This window comes from Limulus polyphemus, unplaced genomic scaffold (genome assembly GCF_000517525.1).
Source record: "Limulus polyphemus unplaced genomic scaffold, Limulus_polyphemus-2.1.2 Scaffold2301, whole genome shotgun sequence".
NCBI lineage: Eukaryota > Metazoa > Arthropoda > Merostomata > Xiphosura > Limulidae > Limulus > Limulus polyphemus.
The window spans coordinates 101556-117839 of NW_013667911.1; the positions used below are offsets into that span (position 1 = coordinate 101556).

The 16284-nt window shown below is 33.5% G+C and overlaps 1 protein-coding gene across 3 annotated transcripts in view; it reads left to right on the forward strand.

Annotated features, from left to right (window-relative positions):
• LOC106466559 (zinc finger MIZ domain-containing protein 1-like) overlaps positions 1 to 16284 on the forward strand; it is a 149854-nt gene that overhangs the window by 64790 nt on the left and 68780 nt on the right. For all 3 annotated transcript variants that reach the window (XM_022394590.1, XM_013926851.2, XM_022394591.1), the window contains exon 3: positions 7567 to 7680. In XM_022394590.1, the coding sequence (XP_022250298.1) occupies positions 7567 to 7680 (114 nt within the window). The remainder of the gene's footprint in view (positions 1 to 7566; positions 7681 to 16284) is intronic.

Consider the following 16284-nt stretch of genomic DNA (forward strand, 5'->3'; position numbering starts at 1 on the left):
TTCTATACTGTCTTACTGGTCCTTTACACTCATTACATATCTTGTTGCTCTGGTTCTATACTGTCTTACTGGTCCTTTACACTCATTACATATCTTGTTGCTCTGGTTCTATACTGTCTTACTGGTCCTTTACACTCATTACATATCTTGTTGCTCTGGTTCTGTGCTGTCTTACTGGTCCTTTACACTCATTACATATCTTGTTGCTCTGGTTCTGTACTCTCACTAATTCTGTACACTGGTTAATCATATTGTTTCTTTAGTTCTATACACTGTCTCATATTATATAACGATGCTTTGAAAATGGTCCAAATAATTTAAGGTTTGTTAGAAACAGAATTTTACACGTCAACAGAACATGACTGTTGTACATGGCTTCATAAATTGCGGGTTTAAATATAGTTTTTTTTATAAAAATCAACTGGCAACGTTTAAGTAAACTCCTTTATATGCCCACAAATGTTACATAACTTAAAATCCAGGATAAGCTTTTACAGCTGTCTCGTTCAATGATCTATGTAGTTAACAATTATCTTTTGGTCCATGTTATCATCTCTACTACCCCTATGTTGTGAATATCACCCTGTATATGTTAACAATATGGTTACAGTTGGTAGTTTCTTAACATAGTTACTAATCCCAAGCTATAGTCATCTAATTCAACCCCCCCCCCCCTTCTTGCACTAACCTAGTATTTGTTTTTCCTTTGTGCAGCAAAAAGTCGAGAAAACGAATAGTAATACGAAGTGGACAATAAACCATTGTGATGATTACTAAAGATGTTCAATTAATATGTTGGTGTGTTACTCCTGTCATAAGTTTCAGAAGTAAGTTCTTCTAGCCTTTTACTTTAAAACTAAAATCACGTTACCACTTCAATTAGCTTGATATCAAAATATACAAAAGTTGATTACATATAGAAAGTTTTCTACAATATGATAAAGTAAAAATGGGTTTCTGCTTTGTTACAGAATAGATAAGTATTAAAAATTGAACTTAACAGACAACTTTACAATAAAGCTTCTATATAATTTTCATTAGAAGATTTAGGCAACATGGATTTTTAAAACTAGAGATAATGATATCTTGTTTTTATTGTTTTGTTACTACGTGTAGATCAAGAAAACCAGAACAATGATAAAAACTTTCTTCAGGATACTGACATGTTCTGGAGAAACTACTGGGAAAAATGGTGTCTTAATGTGCTTTCAGTTTTATTAATAACATTTTCAGAAGATAAAAAAACGTTCAAAAGAGCTGTTAAACGTTTCGGCGAAACGACCTTCATAATTTTAATTTTCTTATTTATTCCAGCGCTTTAAGAGCATTTAGTGTATTTCTTTTTTTTTTTGAAAGTTATATATTGGATTTTGCAATAGTTTTGGTTTCATAGGCAAAGACTAGAGAGGTATGTTTAGGTTAGTCGTGTAACGTATCATGTTTTGACCTTTTAACTGGTTGGTGTATACGAATCATTTGAAAGAAGTTTCAAGTAAGGATTTTAACATTAAATATACTTAATTTCTGTCGAGTTAATTATAAAACAAGTGTGTAAAATGAGAGAAAGAGAGAAACGTATAATTGAGTTTCACGTTCGTTTGATTATGATTTTGGAATTTATTATCTTTATATAGTCATTGAAGTGAGTTGTGAATAAAAGGGTAATATATTGTTTTACTGACAGGTTGACGAGTGCTCTTAAAAGTGATCTACGAAAAACGTGCCTTTTCCATGCAGTGTGTGCATTGAACTTTTACCGGAACTCATTCCCAGCATTACATAAGTGTTACGTGAAGTGACATTCCCAGCATTACATACGTGTTATGTGAAGTGACATATATGAAATTGCTTTCTCGATCCTGAGAATTGTAACTACATTTATGGGATTTTCTATAAAAGTAATAGTATATTATCTACAATACGTACTAAAAAAGCGTTTGTGACATACCCTGTAGCAAGCACACACATTCACTCAGTAATTAGTTAAGCGGATTACAAAGTAAGTTCAAGTAATTCCATATAATGTATAAAACAAAACAGTTACAGAGTTTGATATTCTTTCTTGAAATACATACACAGACATACGAAAAAGAAAACATTGTTTTTAATTGTACACAGGACACTATAAATATATTGTGTACAGTGTACATAAAATATGCTTAAGTATTTCAAAGATTTATCGGTAACTTCTCCATTTACTCCTACAGGCTGTGTTTGTACTAAAACTATCATTCGTTACCTGGCAACTGCAACCTTGAATTCGGTACGTTAGCGTTTGATAACATTCACTTCTCTTTCTGAGAAACTTGAGTGCAGCAAGGTATTTCTCTTATTTGATTTTTTCAATCTAAGAACAAGCTAAATGGAATAACATATTGTGTTCTTCGTACAAATCAATATAATGCAGCGGCCCCGGCACATCATTTTATATCATGGCATTAAAAATTCATTGTTCCTACTGCTTCTCGCAGCATCGTGGCATGATGCGATTTGATCCTGATCCATCTTGATACTTTATGTGCACCTGCAGTTGCTAAGTGACACAGTATACCTAGTAACTTGTACTTGGATATTTGGAAAGTCTCATCGACTATAGAGAAATATTTCCTTAATAATATGTTTTGAGTATCTTAAATAATGATAATTATTTATGAAGTCCTGAAGACAATTCACAACATGTCTTCGCTGTTCTTAAAGAATATTATGTAACCATTTTGATAAGGAGGCACTTTGATAAAATAAAAATACAGCTTTTATATACTTAATTTAAATAAGTATAGTTAAAGACATTGTGGGAGGCTTTTAGCGACTTCTGTATAACAACATCCAAATAACCAATACCACATCTTTTTATTAAATATTTTTTTTATATTTCTTTTTAATCACACACGAGTTTCATAATGTAGAATAAATGCTCAATAAATTTAATGTTCGATTAATTATTTAATGAAAAACGTTGAAATTTGTATTGAGATAAATGTTCTTCTTTATTTGAAGTTTACCTCACCTATCCGTTAATTCCTTCACGTTTACTTTACTGTTCGTTAACTGTAAAGTTGCCTCTTCTGTTAAATGTCAAAGATCATATCGTAAATTAAATTACCTACATCTATGAGAATTGAAAACTTGAACCAGGAGTGGCAAACGAGAGAGGCTATTGGGAAAGGTTTAGAAGAAATAAACGAGACCATAACAAATAAATTCTGATCACGAGGTGGCAGTTTATAGGCTCGTCAATGTTGCGGAGTAAATTTATATTCAACGTGAGGTGCGTACCAATATAATATATCTTGTGAATTATTTCCAGTGTCTACTGAGAATACTCAAAATAAATTTCAAGATGTTGGTAATTCTGAACAGTCTGGAAGAAAATTTAATACCTGAAGCCACAAAATTTTCCTTTGAGGAAATATAATGTTTTACGATTTTAGGAGAAAAACTATATGATCAAAGAACGAATGTATTTGATATAAAATGTAATAATAATAATATATTTTATAAAGATTTAACAAATCATTACTTACTTCATTCAGTTACTGATAATTCATGTTACATAAGCATTAAATTATTTATGTTTATGTTTCTGGGTTAAAAGAAGGTGATTTTGAATGCTTTGATATCATTAAAGTGAACATAAAATGTACAAGAAGTAACAATCAACCACATTTTACACAGGGGATGGAATGTATGCAAGTTTGTTTGGTCAAAACTATGAAATGAGGACACAGAATAAAAACTAACCTCGGTTACCCGTATATTATGAAGTTTTTTATTTCCCCGAAAGGGGGCTTAAAGCCGCCTGGAGGGATCACCTGTTTTAATCACTCACACCACTATACAGTAGTGTGCTGTCTGTCAGTCAGTAGGCACTAACCTGACGTCACATAAAGGACTCTTAACGTTGGAATTTGTACTGTCGTGAAGTCAGTAAAACGTGCGCATGTCATGAATCACGAGAATAATTATGCACTGTGTGGGCCACAACATAGCACGACATACGAAGTTCAAAAGCAAAAAATAAGAAAATATTTGTTACTCTTAATTTTGTTTTTATTTACTCTTGAAACAGAACACTCTTGGGGACTCTGCAGAAGTACGTCTAGTATATCGATATACATAAAACACTAACATGGCATATAGGTGTACATTTCTACATAAGACAACAGCACTTGGCACCCCTGATTATATTTCATTTCGAACAACCATAATGAAGTTATATTGTGAAGCGATCCATTATAGAGAGTAAACCAGCTTTTTTTTCTTCTTCTACATTAAATATATTTTAAAACTTCCTTTGGATTTATACGAAAATGTAGATGTTTTTACGTAACTCAAAGGGATATCAAACTATCCCCATATATAGTAATTATTATTTTATTGTCTTTGACGCATAACTTTACATTTTTTAACGAATATATATATATATATACACACACTGCGGACAGTCATATCCTTGTTTATTTACATATAGTATGATTTTAGAAGGGGCATTGTTGGTATCATAACTTTATCGATATATGAAGAGTCATAATTTTGTGCAATCAGAACTAGTATGATTTGAGAAGAAGCATTGTTGATATGATTTCACTGAAATGTTAATAGTCATAACTTTGTTCATAAACTTTAGTTTTACAAGATACGTTGTTAATATCACGATTTTATTGTTCTGTGTAAATTCATAATCTTATTCAACTAGAATTAGTATATGATGTCAACATTGTTTTTTCTGAAATGATTTTATTGAAGTGTGAATATTCATAACCTTGTTCAACTAGACATATCATTTGAAAATATATTTTTGGTATCATTATTTTATTGTTCTGTGTTGAGTCATAGCCCTATCTTCCTAGACTTAGTATGGTTTCTGCAATTTCATTTCAATATGATTATGAACCACACAAACATATAGGATTAAAATTGCCTTAACAAACATTACGGACTTGTTACATGTACTATAGTGTTATCAGCATGATACGTAACCATCTTTTTTATTATAAATTATTTATTGACTAGTCTAAACAGGTGAAGCTGACAATCGGGCAGCAGCAGTGACAAAATGGAATGAATACAATAAGCCAAAAATAAAGATCAAATACTTAACTCACGTTTTTTTTAATAGCCAAAACAGAATCAAGGGGGAAACAATGGACAATTTTCAAACAAGGTTATGAATATTATTTATGATTTTAAGGTTATGACAATTGGTCAGCAATAGTGTAATGTTCTGATACAGATAAATAAGTAAAATTACAAATAACTCTGAACTATTCATTGGCTCCACTAGGATGATGAAATCTTAGCAATACAGCTATAAAACTTGTGAATTGCTGGGTGCAGGTAGAATATTTTAACATCAATGTAAGAGACAGAAAAAATCTTACAAAAAAAAGAACAACAACAGTAAAAGTTCAGTAAATGCTTAGTGATCAACAAGATACAGCTTTATTCTAAGGAAAGAAGGTATTAAGAACTGATGTGTTTTGGTGTGGCAGGAAATATCCCCATTCTGTTGGATTAATGTTCTGTCCAACTCTTGCGGCATGTTGAATCATTTTGCCACAAGTTGCCTTTCAGAAATAGGTAAAGAAACATGGAAAATTATGCCATGAAAACTGCAAACACCTTTACTAGAACAAGGAGAGCATAATGTAAAGTAATAATGGAAAGGTAGAGAATCAAATTATGTATACCTTCGTACTGCATGCAGCATAAAATACCCATAACTGAAGTGACATCTTCATGGGTCAAGAAAATTAAGGGTTGAAGTCGAATGAAAACATGTACAACTTTACATTTTGGAGAAGAGAACGGCTTTATATATAGTTGTTCATATCCTTCAGTAACTATATATACATGATGTGTGCAGAAACTGACTTATCTTCAACTGAAATAAAAGAAAAACTTGAGAGACAGTATTCTAATGTTTTTGTGGTATTGCCAAGTTGAAAAGCTACTAGGAGAAATAACACATTGGCGAAAATATACAGCCAATTGCCCAAGCACATTATAGTCTTATTTCTATGCAAGCATTTGGAAGAAAAATAAAATTTCGAAAAACCTTTAAACTGTTGGTTTCATTAAGTATTGCTTTATAAAAATTAAATAAAAATAAAAACGGAACATTCAAATATGTATCGACATGAGTACCGAACAAAACAGTTAAATTATGCCCGCAGTTAATGGCATAAATCACAGAGTGAATGGAGCTACAGTATTCTCAAGTTACATTCAAACTTTGTCAACTGTTAGTTGAACTCTCAACTGAATGTCGATATATAACTACATTTTTTACACACACACTGAGCTCGGCACCATTTCGTTTGCAGCAAGGATCTTCTAAAATGCTATTGGACAATCTATTCATGACACTCAGGACATCCTTATTTTGGGCAAAAATTAAGACAAACACGACCAAGCGTTAGAAACAATTGTAGAAAGACTGACATGAACCAATCTCACTGTAAAAACATACGAGTTCAACAAAAAAATCGTGGTTAGGGTTTGTTTTTTTTAAACTTATCAGGGGACACTGATGACCTTGAAATGCATTTAAATTTACACGTAGCAAAGATTAAGGAGTGTTTCGGAAACCCGTATTGGACCGTGCAGAAAAGTATGCACTCATAATCTTCCATACGCTAACATTTTACGACACTCGTAAGAAATACATTACATTCACTAACTGTGCAGACCTGGCATGGCTTGATGGTTAGGGCGCTGACTTGCAATCTGTGGGTCGCAATTTCCAATACCATCACCGAATATGCTCGCCCTTTCAGTCTAGGGGGTGTTATTATGTGATGGTCAATTTCACTTTTCGTTGGTAAAAGAGTAGCCCAAGAGTTGACGGTGGGTGGTGTTGACTATCTGCTTTCCCTTCAGCCTATCACTTCTAAATTAGGAACATATAGCACAGATAACCCCCGAGAAGTTTTTCGCGAAATTCCAAAAATAAACTGACAAACTGCGCGGTGTAATGAACTGATCATCTTTTTAACATACAAGATAGTTTTTTTTATATATCGTGGTGAGAGAAACAGCTCGAAGGTATGGGATTTATTAACCAGATTGAGACAATAAGTTTTCTCGTCATCACAAAATGAAGAAATCGCAATTGCTAATTCAATCTCTAGATACTTCCAAACTAAACTTTCTATCTTAAAAAAAGAAAAATAGAAAAGTATTTATGAATAAAATTCAACCAAAATTACTTGGTTTATGGTCCCAGTGGCTCAGCGGTATGTCTGTCGACTTGCAACACTAGAAACCGGGTTTCGATACCCGTGGTGGGCAGAGCCTATTGTGTAGCTTTGTGCTTAATTACAAACAAACTTTGGTTTATTCACTCTAACTGTAGTATCTCGTAAGCAGGAAGAAGTCGTTGTATTGTATTCCAGTGCTATTTGTAGCATATATTGACGTTTGTATGAAATAACTAAAAAACAAAACAATAGTAAACTGAAGTAACGAACCAAATGTAAACTTACTACTTTCTTCTTTTCAGCATCATTTTCTGTAAGTCTTTGAAGATGTTTAACTCGACATTTTTTTCTTCTTTGTACCTAGGCATTAGGGTCACCAAGTGGGTTCCAGAGTGCAGCAAGAGAGCTTTTGGAGTGGTGTAGTGACTCGCGAGCTTTTCAGAAGGTTTTCGAACAGAACCTGATTAACTGCCTAACGGTACGTAGTTATATTTTTTACTCCTGCAACGAACAATGTTACTTATACTCTGTGCATGAATAACAATCGCTAGTAACGTACTCTTGTGTAAGGTTGAGCTTATTTGTTTCCTTCTGAAATAATTTACGATTCATTTGAAGGAAATTAAATGGTCATGGAATAGTGAATAATCAATTTTAGAAAAGTGTTTAATAGTATAACATGCATCTGAAGCTGTAAAAAAAGAATAATCGTCAGATTTAGAATCATATCGTCTTTTTTAATTCCACGACTTGAAACATCGTTTACATTCTGTGTTTTAAGAATATTTAAAATCACACAGTTTGTATTATCCACGGGCCTAGGTTAAGGATGAAGGGATGAAGGTTAAGGGCGTTTGTTAAGGATGAAATACTGTATTTCACGTATTTTTTTTTTTTTGCTCTGTTGGAATGCACTTACCTTAACGATGAAGTCGCCTCCACCAGTGAGAATTTCTGCGCACTGTTCAAATGTAGCATATATAACATCTTTGTAACTGGCTAGGAATGATCAGCCTTCCTATATATTTTCCTCCAGGGTAACTTAACGAAGTTTTAACATTCTTTGAATATATTGTATAAATTATCTACCATAACTTCTTATATTTTAGTTATGTTTGGATTAAACTTTTTTCTATGTTGTTTGTTACATTATAAGCTCTACAAATGAATGGAATAGAGTTTAAAGAAAAGAAATACATGTAAATATTTTGTATATGTCTAACAAATTGCTTGTCTGGGTTAGAGATCATTTTCAATTCATCCGGAATTAGATTTCGATAGTTACCATGACAAAATATGTTTGCATTTTACGTCATCCTTTTTTTTTCTGTAGTGTGTACAAGAAGCTAAGAAGAAGCAATGTAGTCTAGAAAATTTAAAGCATTCCTTAACAATTTGGTAAACATATTTAACGTTTCCATGTGTTAGTCTTATCTTTTCTCATTTTTATGAAGACAGAAAAAACTTGAGTAATTCTTTGAAGGACAACAAAATTAGAGTATCCTTCACTTTGCTGCATCGCGTGCATCATCACCCATGCGCCACAAACCACGCAATCATGTCTAGTCGAAAGAAGCTAATTGTGGCTTCAATTTGTAAGTCCAATGCCAGAGAAATGTTTATGGAAATAATTATTGGAATATATTAAAGATTGCTTACCACTATTAAATGTGGCGTCAGCTTTATGTATGCTGTGTAGTGAAGTCGGATAAGGCATGTCATAAAAACTACGTTTCTGATTAATTCAAAAACAAAACAAAAAAAAAGAAACATGCAAGCACAATAATCATCTTACAAACGGCATGCTTATACATTTTGCAGATAACCATTTTCAATTACTATGCGAAAATTTTGTAATTACCACTTCAAGTTTTACGTTTTTTTATAAAAAATAAATAATATTTTTAATACAAATAAAAAATATTAAAGTATTTAATTCCAAGTTTACAAAACGTACAGTCCCTTTGAAATCCCTTTACAAAATCAACATGTATTGTTGTTTTATGGATTAGAGCTGACGTGAACACAGGAAATGAACAGAAGTAACAAATGCAGTTTCGGTGTTGCAAAAGTAAGAGTAGGTTTAAAATTAAGATGTTCTAATCGTTCTTTACGGTATTTTAGTTGAAGTGTTCGTACTGATCTTATCTTGTACGCCGCCTGGTGGAGAAAGTCGCGTGCAAAAAATCAGTTCTCACGGCAGATGACACCTGGAGAAGAGAGTGGGCGGGGGAGTACGACAGGATGTAGAAATAATTTACCTGTAACGATATTACCTTGAACCCAATAAGTAGCTATTGTGTACACTTCATCCCAAGATCACAGGAACAAGGCTTATTACCACTACAGTTGTGGTGTTTTGACCACAAATGTGTACAAAATGTCTGGGGTATTTGGCCTTTGTTATTTGTTTGCTATAAATAATTTCCTCAAAACCATGAAACGAGTTTAGCTGATAAGTTCACTTCATCCCAAGATCACAGGAACAAGGCTTATTACCACTACAGTTGTGGTGTTTTGACCACAAATGTGTACAAAATGTCTGAGGTATTTGGCCTTTTTTATTTGTTTGCTATAAATAATTTCCTCAAAACCATGAAACGAGTTTAGCTGATAAGTTATTCCTAAGAGGGCGTCTGTAACTAATGGCTCCTTTTCTCCCTTTTTGAAAACCTTTCAACCAGGAAATATCGAAGTGTGAATGAGGTATTCGGCTCCACTTCAAGTTTTTATTATCTATCAACGTACTAGAATATTATATGGAATTAGTATATAAGCAATTCACTATTCATATTATAGCAGTATTGAAACGATCTTATTAAAAACAAAATATATATATTTTTGTTAAGTAGCATTTATTTAACAAATAAACAGTTGTAATCCATTAATTATCTTGTAACTAACTGGCTGAGCTCCTTTCTGATTTTGCCGCAGAGAGTATGTTTGTTTGTAATTAAGCACAAAGTTACACAATGGGATACCTGTGTTCTGCCCACCGCGGGTATCGAAACCCGGTTTCTAGCGTTGTAAGTCTGCAGACATACCGCTGTGCCACTCGGACTGCGGTTCGTTTCCTGTTGCCGCAAAAAACGCGCTCCGTACTTTGGAACCTTGCGTGCACTATAAAAGGAACGTTCAAATTCCACTATTCGGTAAGACAAGCGTAGCTCAAGAGTTGGCGGTGGTTGCTGTTGACTAGTTGCCCCCCCTTTAGTCTGTAGGCACATACTTAGAAGCTTTTTTTTCGCGAAAATTTTCAAACAAAAACGTTTTTTGTTCTTTTTACACCATATTATAAAATAGCATTCTTCATTTTTTTTAATGCATGGTGAATATTTAGAATAAACATAAGAAACTCTTGTGGCACTCTGTGTTTATTAGTCACCAACATTCAGAGGGCGAAACCTTTGTCGTTGAGCAACAGTTTTGGTTATAATTATCGTTGTTCTACATGGCTTCGATAAGTACGTACATTTTGTTCCTTTGACAGTTGTCAAAAGGACGAAAACGAAGTCGGCGAATAAAATTTTTAAACTCATTTCTAAAAGAAAAATATATAATACTCGGGTAATGACTATATACACGCTACTAAAGATGCTTAGATTTTATTGTAATGATTGTAGATGATATTCGAGTGATCTCGTTCGAAATAGAAATATTTTAAAAAGTCGCTTAGAATGATTGGTTCATTTCAAGTTCTTATATTATTTTTTTTATATTTTACTTGAGAAACTGTTTCTACAATCGATATTTCGAACGAATTATTATTCAAAACTGTGGCTTTTGGTACCTTACCTGTTCGTGGAATTGAAAGTTAAGGTAATATGTTGGTTTGAATACATAAAATGTAATAGAAACCTGACTCAACATTATCATGAGAAAAAAAAATCTAAGTTTGCGCACCCAATTGATTTACTTTTTACAAAATTGAACTAAGTAATCAAAATACTGGTGTAGTGTTTTAAAAGAACGAATCAGATCGCTGGATTGTGAAATACGTGTCATTCCAAAGATATCTTAATTTAAGCAATAACTTGTGTCGGATCCTTTTCAAAATGCTTATGTTTTAAGAATTAAGATTAAATTCTACAACGTGCATCTATATGAACTCATTACTCCAACTTCATGTTATAATGTATATGAAAATAAATAATTATTGAACGTTATATTCTCCTGTAATATCATTTTAAGGACCAAATACGTTTTATGGAAACAAAAAATCAAAGAGGGAATTTTATTTATTTTTGAAATATTTTATGTTGATAAGCAATACCAAATTACTACAAAACTTTGACCCCAATATATATATATAGTAGTCATTATTAATGTTATTACGCATCACTTAGGAATTATAGTTAAAACCCCAAATTGTCAAATTAATCCTACAGTTACTGATGGGGCCGTAGGAACCTCATTTGCTTTCTGGCACTTTTTTTTCTAAACTATTTATATAACAAATTACGTGTGGGTCTCTGTGTTTGTTGGTCACAAGGTTCCTAATAATACATGAATTACACACACAAATTAAAACTACTTTCAGTGTTAATTAAAGCCATTAAATAATATTTTGCCTAAGAAATGGGCGATTTCATTATAATGGACAACAAGTATAAACTGCTCAATATGACGCAACATTTGTAGACCTTACGTGTATAGGTAGTGAACGGTATCAAAACAAGTCTGTAATTTAAGGAATAGGTTGATTCCATTCTACGTGTTAAGTAGCATGATAAGTAATTTAAGATATATTTCTTCAAACTTGGACCTAATCTAAATTTAATGTATAGTGTTACACCTTGCTACAGTTTTTTGAAATCACTTTTTAGCATGGAATAAATTAAACAGCTCATAGTTTGAGGAGTATAGGGTATGCCGAATGTTGTTGAATTAAAACTCAGCTTCGGATTTATACTCATCAGACTCTCAAGGATCAGGAATCGTTCTTTTTCTTAAGCATTTGACTCTTAAAGAGTCATCATCAGGTAAAAATATCAAACCTAGGAATAAATATAAAGGTACTTGATATATTTCACATCATCTGACTGGCTCTACTGTAGGTCTTTTTTTTACATTTTTCAATAAAATATTTCAATACTTCTCCAAATTTTAATATTTTGTCTTCTAGGTATGTGTATAAATCGCACTGTCTAAAATTATCAAAAAATATAAACAAGGGTCCTGTGACCATCGTTGTAATGCTTAACACCGCCATACAGTGCTCTGATGACTACAACTGGAAGGTAATGACCCAAAATTTCAAATTAACCGCTCTACTCTCCATTAGATGATCCCAGAAATGTTTTGTTTTTAGGGCTAAGGCATGGGCTTCGGATGCCATTTCAGGGCATCCAAAATGATACTTTGAAACAAAGTATGGGTCTTACGAGCTCTATTCTGTTGGAATAATGCATTGTCCTCTTGATAAAACACCATGGATATGGCCATTGAATACTTTGATATTTATGAACATTCAGATGTACAGAATTTTTACAGATAGGTCCTACCCTATATGTACCCTGTACCACAACAGGGTAATGTGTGGTTTGCATATCCTAGCCCTTTCAATATACCAACATTGATGGATAGCACACCACACTACTCCCTCGGTAGATGCATGTTTACACGTGTTCGCAGTGGATGTAGTAATTCACTATGGATTTGGACTTCAACAGTACTTCCAACCTACCTGGACATTTTTAGAAGTTGTATTATCCTTTTGTGATACCGATGAATTGTCTCATTTTTAAATTTCTAACAACTTTTAATCTCCAAAGTTACTGTAATTTGTAACGTTTCGGAGATTTATGTAGTTGTTGATTGTTTTTGTGTTTGTTGTTAAGCACAAACTACACAATGGGCTATCTGTGCTCTGTCCACCACGGGTATCGAAATCCGATTTTTTAGCGTTATAAGCCCTCAGACTTATCACCGAGCCATCGGGAGATATACTATTTGAAACCAATAATCTATAAGGCTTGTCTCTGAGTTTACATTTGCTGTGTATAATAAATTAAAACTATGAATGATCTACATATAAAGTAAATACAGTCCAAGATAGTAGTGTATAAATATATTATTACTGTGAAAGAAAAAAAAAAAACGCTTGAATTATCACGACGTAAAACATTACAACAAGAGGTATCATGCTCAAAATAAAGAAAGTTCACCAGAAAACACGTTGGCTCTTTCCAGGTAGAAAAGTGTGAGGCTGCGAATCGAAACGTCTGAAGTTAGATCCCGCGATGTGCCACTAAATATGTTTCATACTTTCAGCTGTGGACACGTTACAGAAACAACAGTCAATCCCCGATATTCGGTTGAAGAGTAGAAGCGGAGGTGGCGGGTGCTACTGACTGCTGTCTCCTTTTGTCATCAACTGAAAATTAAGGACAACTATGCTTCAACCTGGGACCTCGTACCTAGACTAAACTCATGTGTTGCATACGGTACCAAACAAGTATAAATTCAGTCACATGTGAGAAGAATCTACTCCAGTGTATCCCCTGTATTTAGTAACAAAACTAACAAGGGTTTCCAGTGAAGAAGGCTAGGGACCTGAAAAGATGAAAACAATAACAAAACAAAACAATCATTAAACGCCTTAACAGTAGAATAACGTGTAATAATATTAGCAGTTTTTTAAAATTTTCACGGGTTAATAATTATGTGGTGAACAGAATATTGGGAATAACTGGGAAGAAAAACATATACCTGGAATAAAATAAGATGTAAATAAAACAGTAGGTATCAAACCAGTAATAAAATAAGACGTGGCAAAATAAAAACGGTATATGAAACGTAGAATAAAATAAGCTGTAAAAGACGATAAGTTGTGTAAAATAGTAGCTTTCAAACCTGGAATAACAAAAGTGTGGTAAAAAGAAAGTTGGTTATCAAAACTTTTTCTACATTACACCCGAAAATAAAAATTTCGAAATGCTCTAGTTCGTGTGGATTTTGAATTTTTAAGTCAAATTTAAAAACGTTTTTCTATTATTATGCCCCCCAGTGGCACAGCAGTATGTCTGCGAACTTACAACGCTAGAAACCGGGTTTCGATACCCGTGGTGGGCAGAGCACAGATAGCCCATTGTGTAGCTTTGTGCATATCTTCAAACAAACAAACAAATATACTATTATATATAACTTCTATACTTATTATTTGTAAAAATATTATTTTATTATTTACATTCTTTCAATCTTTTCTGACTAGATAATTGAATTTGACCGTCGCCCTTATAATGCACACACGGTCCCTAAAATGCAGGGTGTGATTTTATCTTGGCCAAAATGTTTGCATATTTTGTAACAAGTAAGATCATTATTATTAAAATGGACTACAAATACATTTAGCGTGTTATATTAAACATCTACATGTGTAACTTGTATAACGAGACAGGTTTTATGGACATCATGAACGATTTATTAGAACAGCAGACAATTTTATTAAACACCTGTAGACAGATGTGTAATTCAGTATTTCACCTATCACAACAAAACTTTACGAAAACGCTTATAATGGCAAAATATAACATCAAATTATTATAAATAGCTCTAACTTTATATCAGTTCATATTAAACATTCGGTACTTGGTTGGTCCTCCTCGTACTCTTAATAATCTACGCAAGACGATGTGGCATGCTGTCGGTGAGGTTATTGATGTAATCCACCGTGATTTCATCCCAATTTGACATTAGAAGGCACTGGAACTCGGTCACAGTAGCTGATTTAGGATTGTAGTTAGCAATCTTTCGGCTCAGTTCTGCCCAAAATTTATCAATGGAATTACAATTTGGAGACTTTGCTGGCCATGGCAATATTGTAATTTCCTCCTGGTTGAGCTAATCCTGTACAATAGATACACAGTGGACAGTGGCATTGTCATCCTGGAACATAAAGTTATTGCCAAACCTTGCCCTAGCATATGGCGCAAATATCGTCTCCATGTGATGCCTGTAGGAAGCGCCATTGACGATTCCCTGTAGGATATGAAGAGCAGTTTTTCCACCGTGATGAATAGCTGCCCAAACATGTACTGCACCACCTTCTGTGTGTTCCCTGTGGGTAAGACAGTCTTCCCTCATCTGTTCTCCAGGCAAACGACGAACACGAATCCTACCATCAGCTTTAACAAGTGGAAACAGGAATCATCTGAAAAGATGACATGTCGCCAGTGTCCTAACTGTAAGTTGGCGTGCTGTTTTGCCCAAGTAACACGATGACAGCGGTGAAATCTGGTTAATATCGGCTTACAGATACCCCTTCTTGCAAAATAAACTTGTTTGGTCAGTCTGCTATTAAATGCTCTTTTGGGTACTCTGGAATGAATGTGTTTTTGTTATTCCTGTTGTCGTAAGGTGTTGCAAGACTTTTCGACTTTGATCTGTTAACCTGATCAAAACACGGTAATCTCGAGGAATAGCTTTTCGGCGTCTATCAGTAGACTTTCCTGGAACAACGTTTCCTGTAGTACGATGACGTTTCATGATTGTGGATACAGTACACTAGGGATACCCTACTATTATGGCAATGTCCGTTTGCTTCATACCATTTCTGGACAGTCGAACAATTTGATGCCCTATAACTTCTGGCACGTGACGAAGCATGACTTTACACCAAGTATAGATAAATTGTCTGAACAAAGCGTTAATCTGTTTCGAAAAAGATTATACCAAAAACAAACCCTTTTATATAAAACGTGTGTATGTGTGTGTTTTGACAAATAAATGCTCAAAACAACTTATGCAGATAGAATAACAACTGGAACATGTTTGTCCGATCATATGCTACCTTCTCTGTTACTACTTGGACATTTATTCAATAACTACCGTATTTTTCGGTGTATAAGACGCACTTTTTTTACCCCAAAATTTGATGTCGAAATCTGTTTGCGTCCTATACACCGAAGGTATGAATAATATATACGATATACAGAAGCCATGTGTAAATATATTTAAATAGGCGTGCATAGTTTAGTTCAATTGAATGTGTTATTTATAACAATAGTAGTTTTTTTTCTTTTAAAAACATAACTAAATAATAAAAAAATAAATTACAGTGAAAGCAATGAAGATTTTGTAG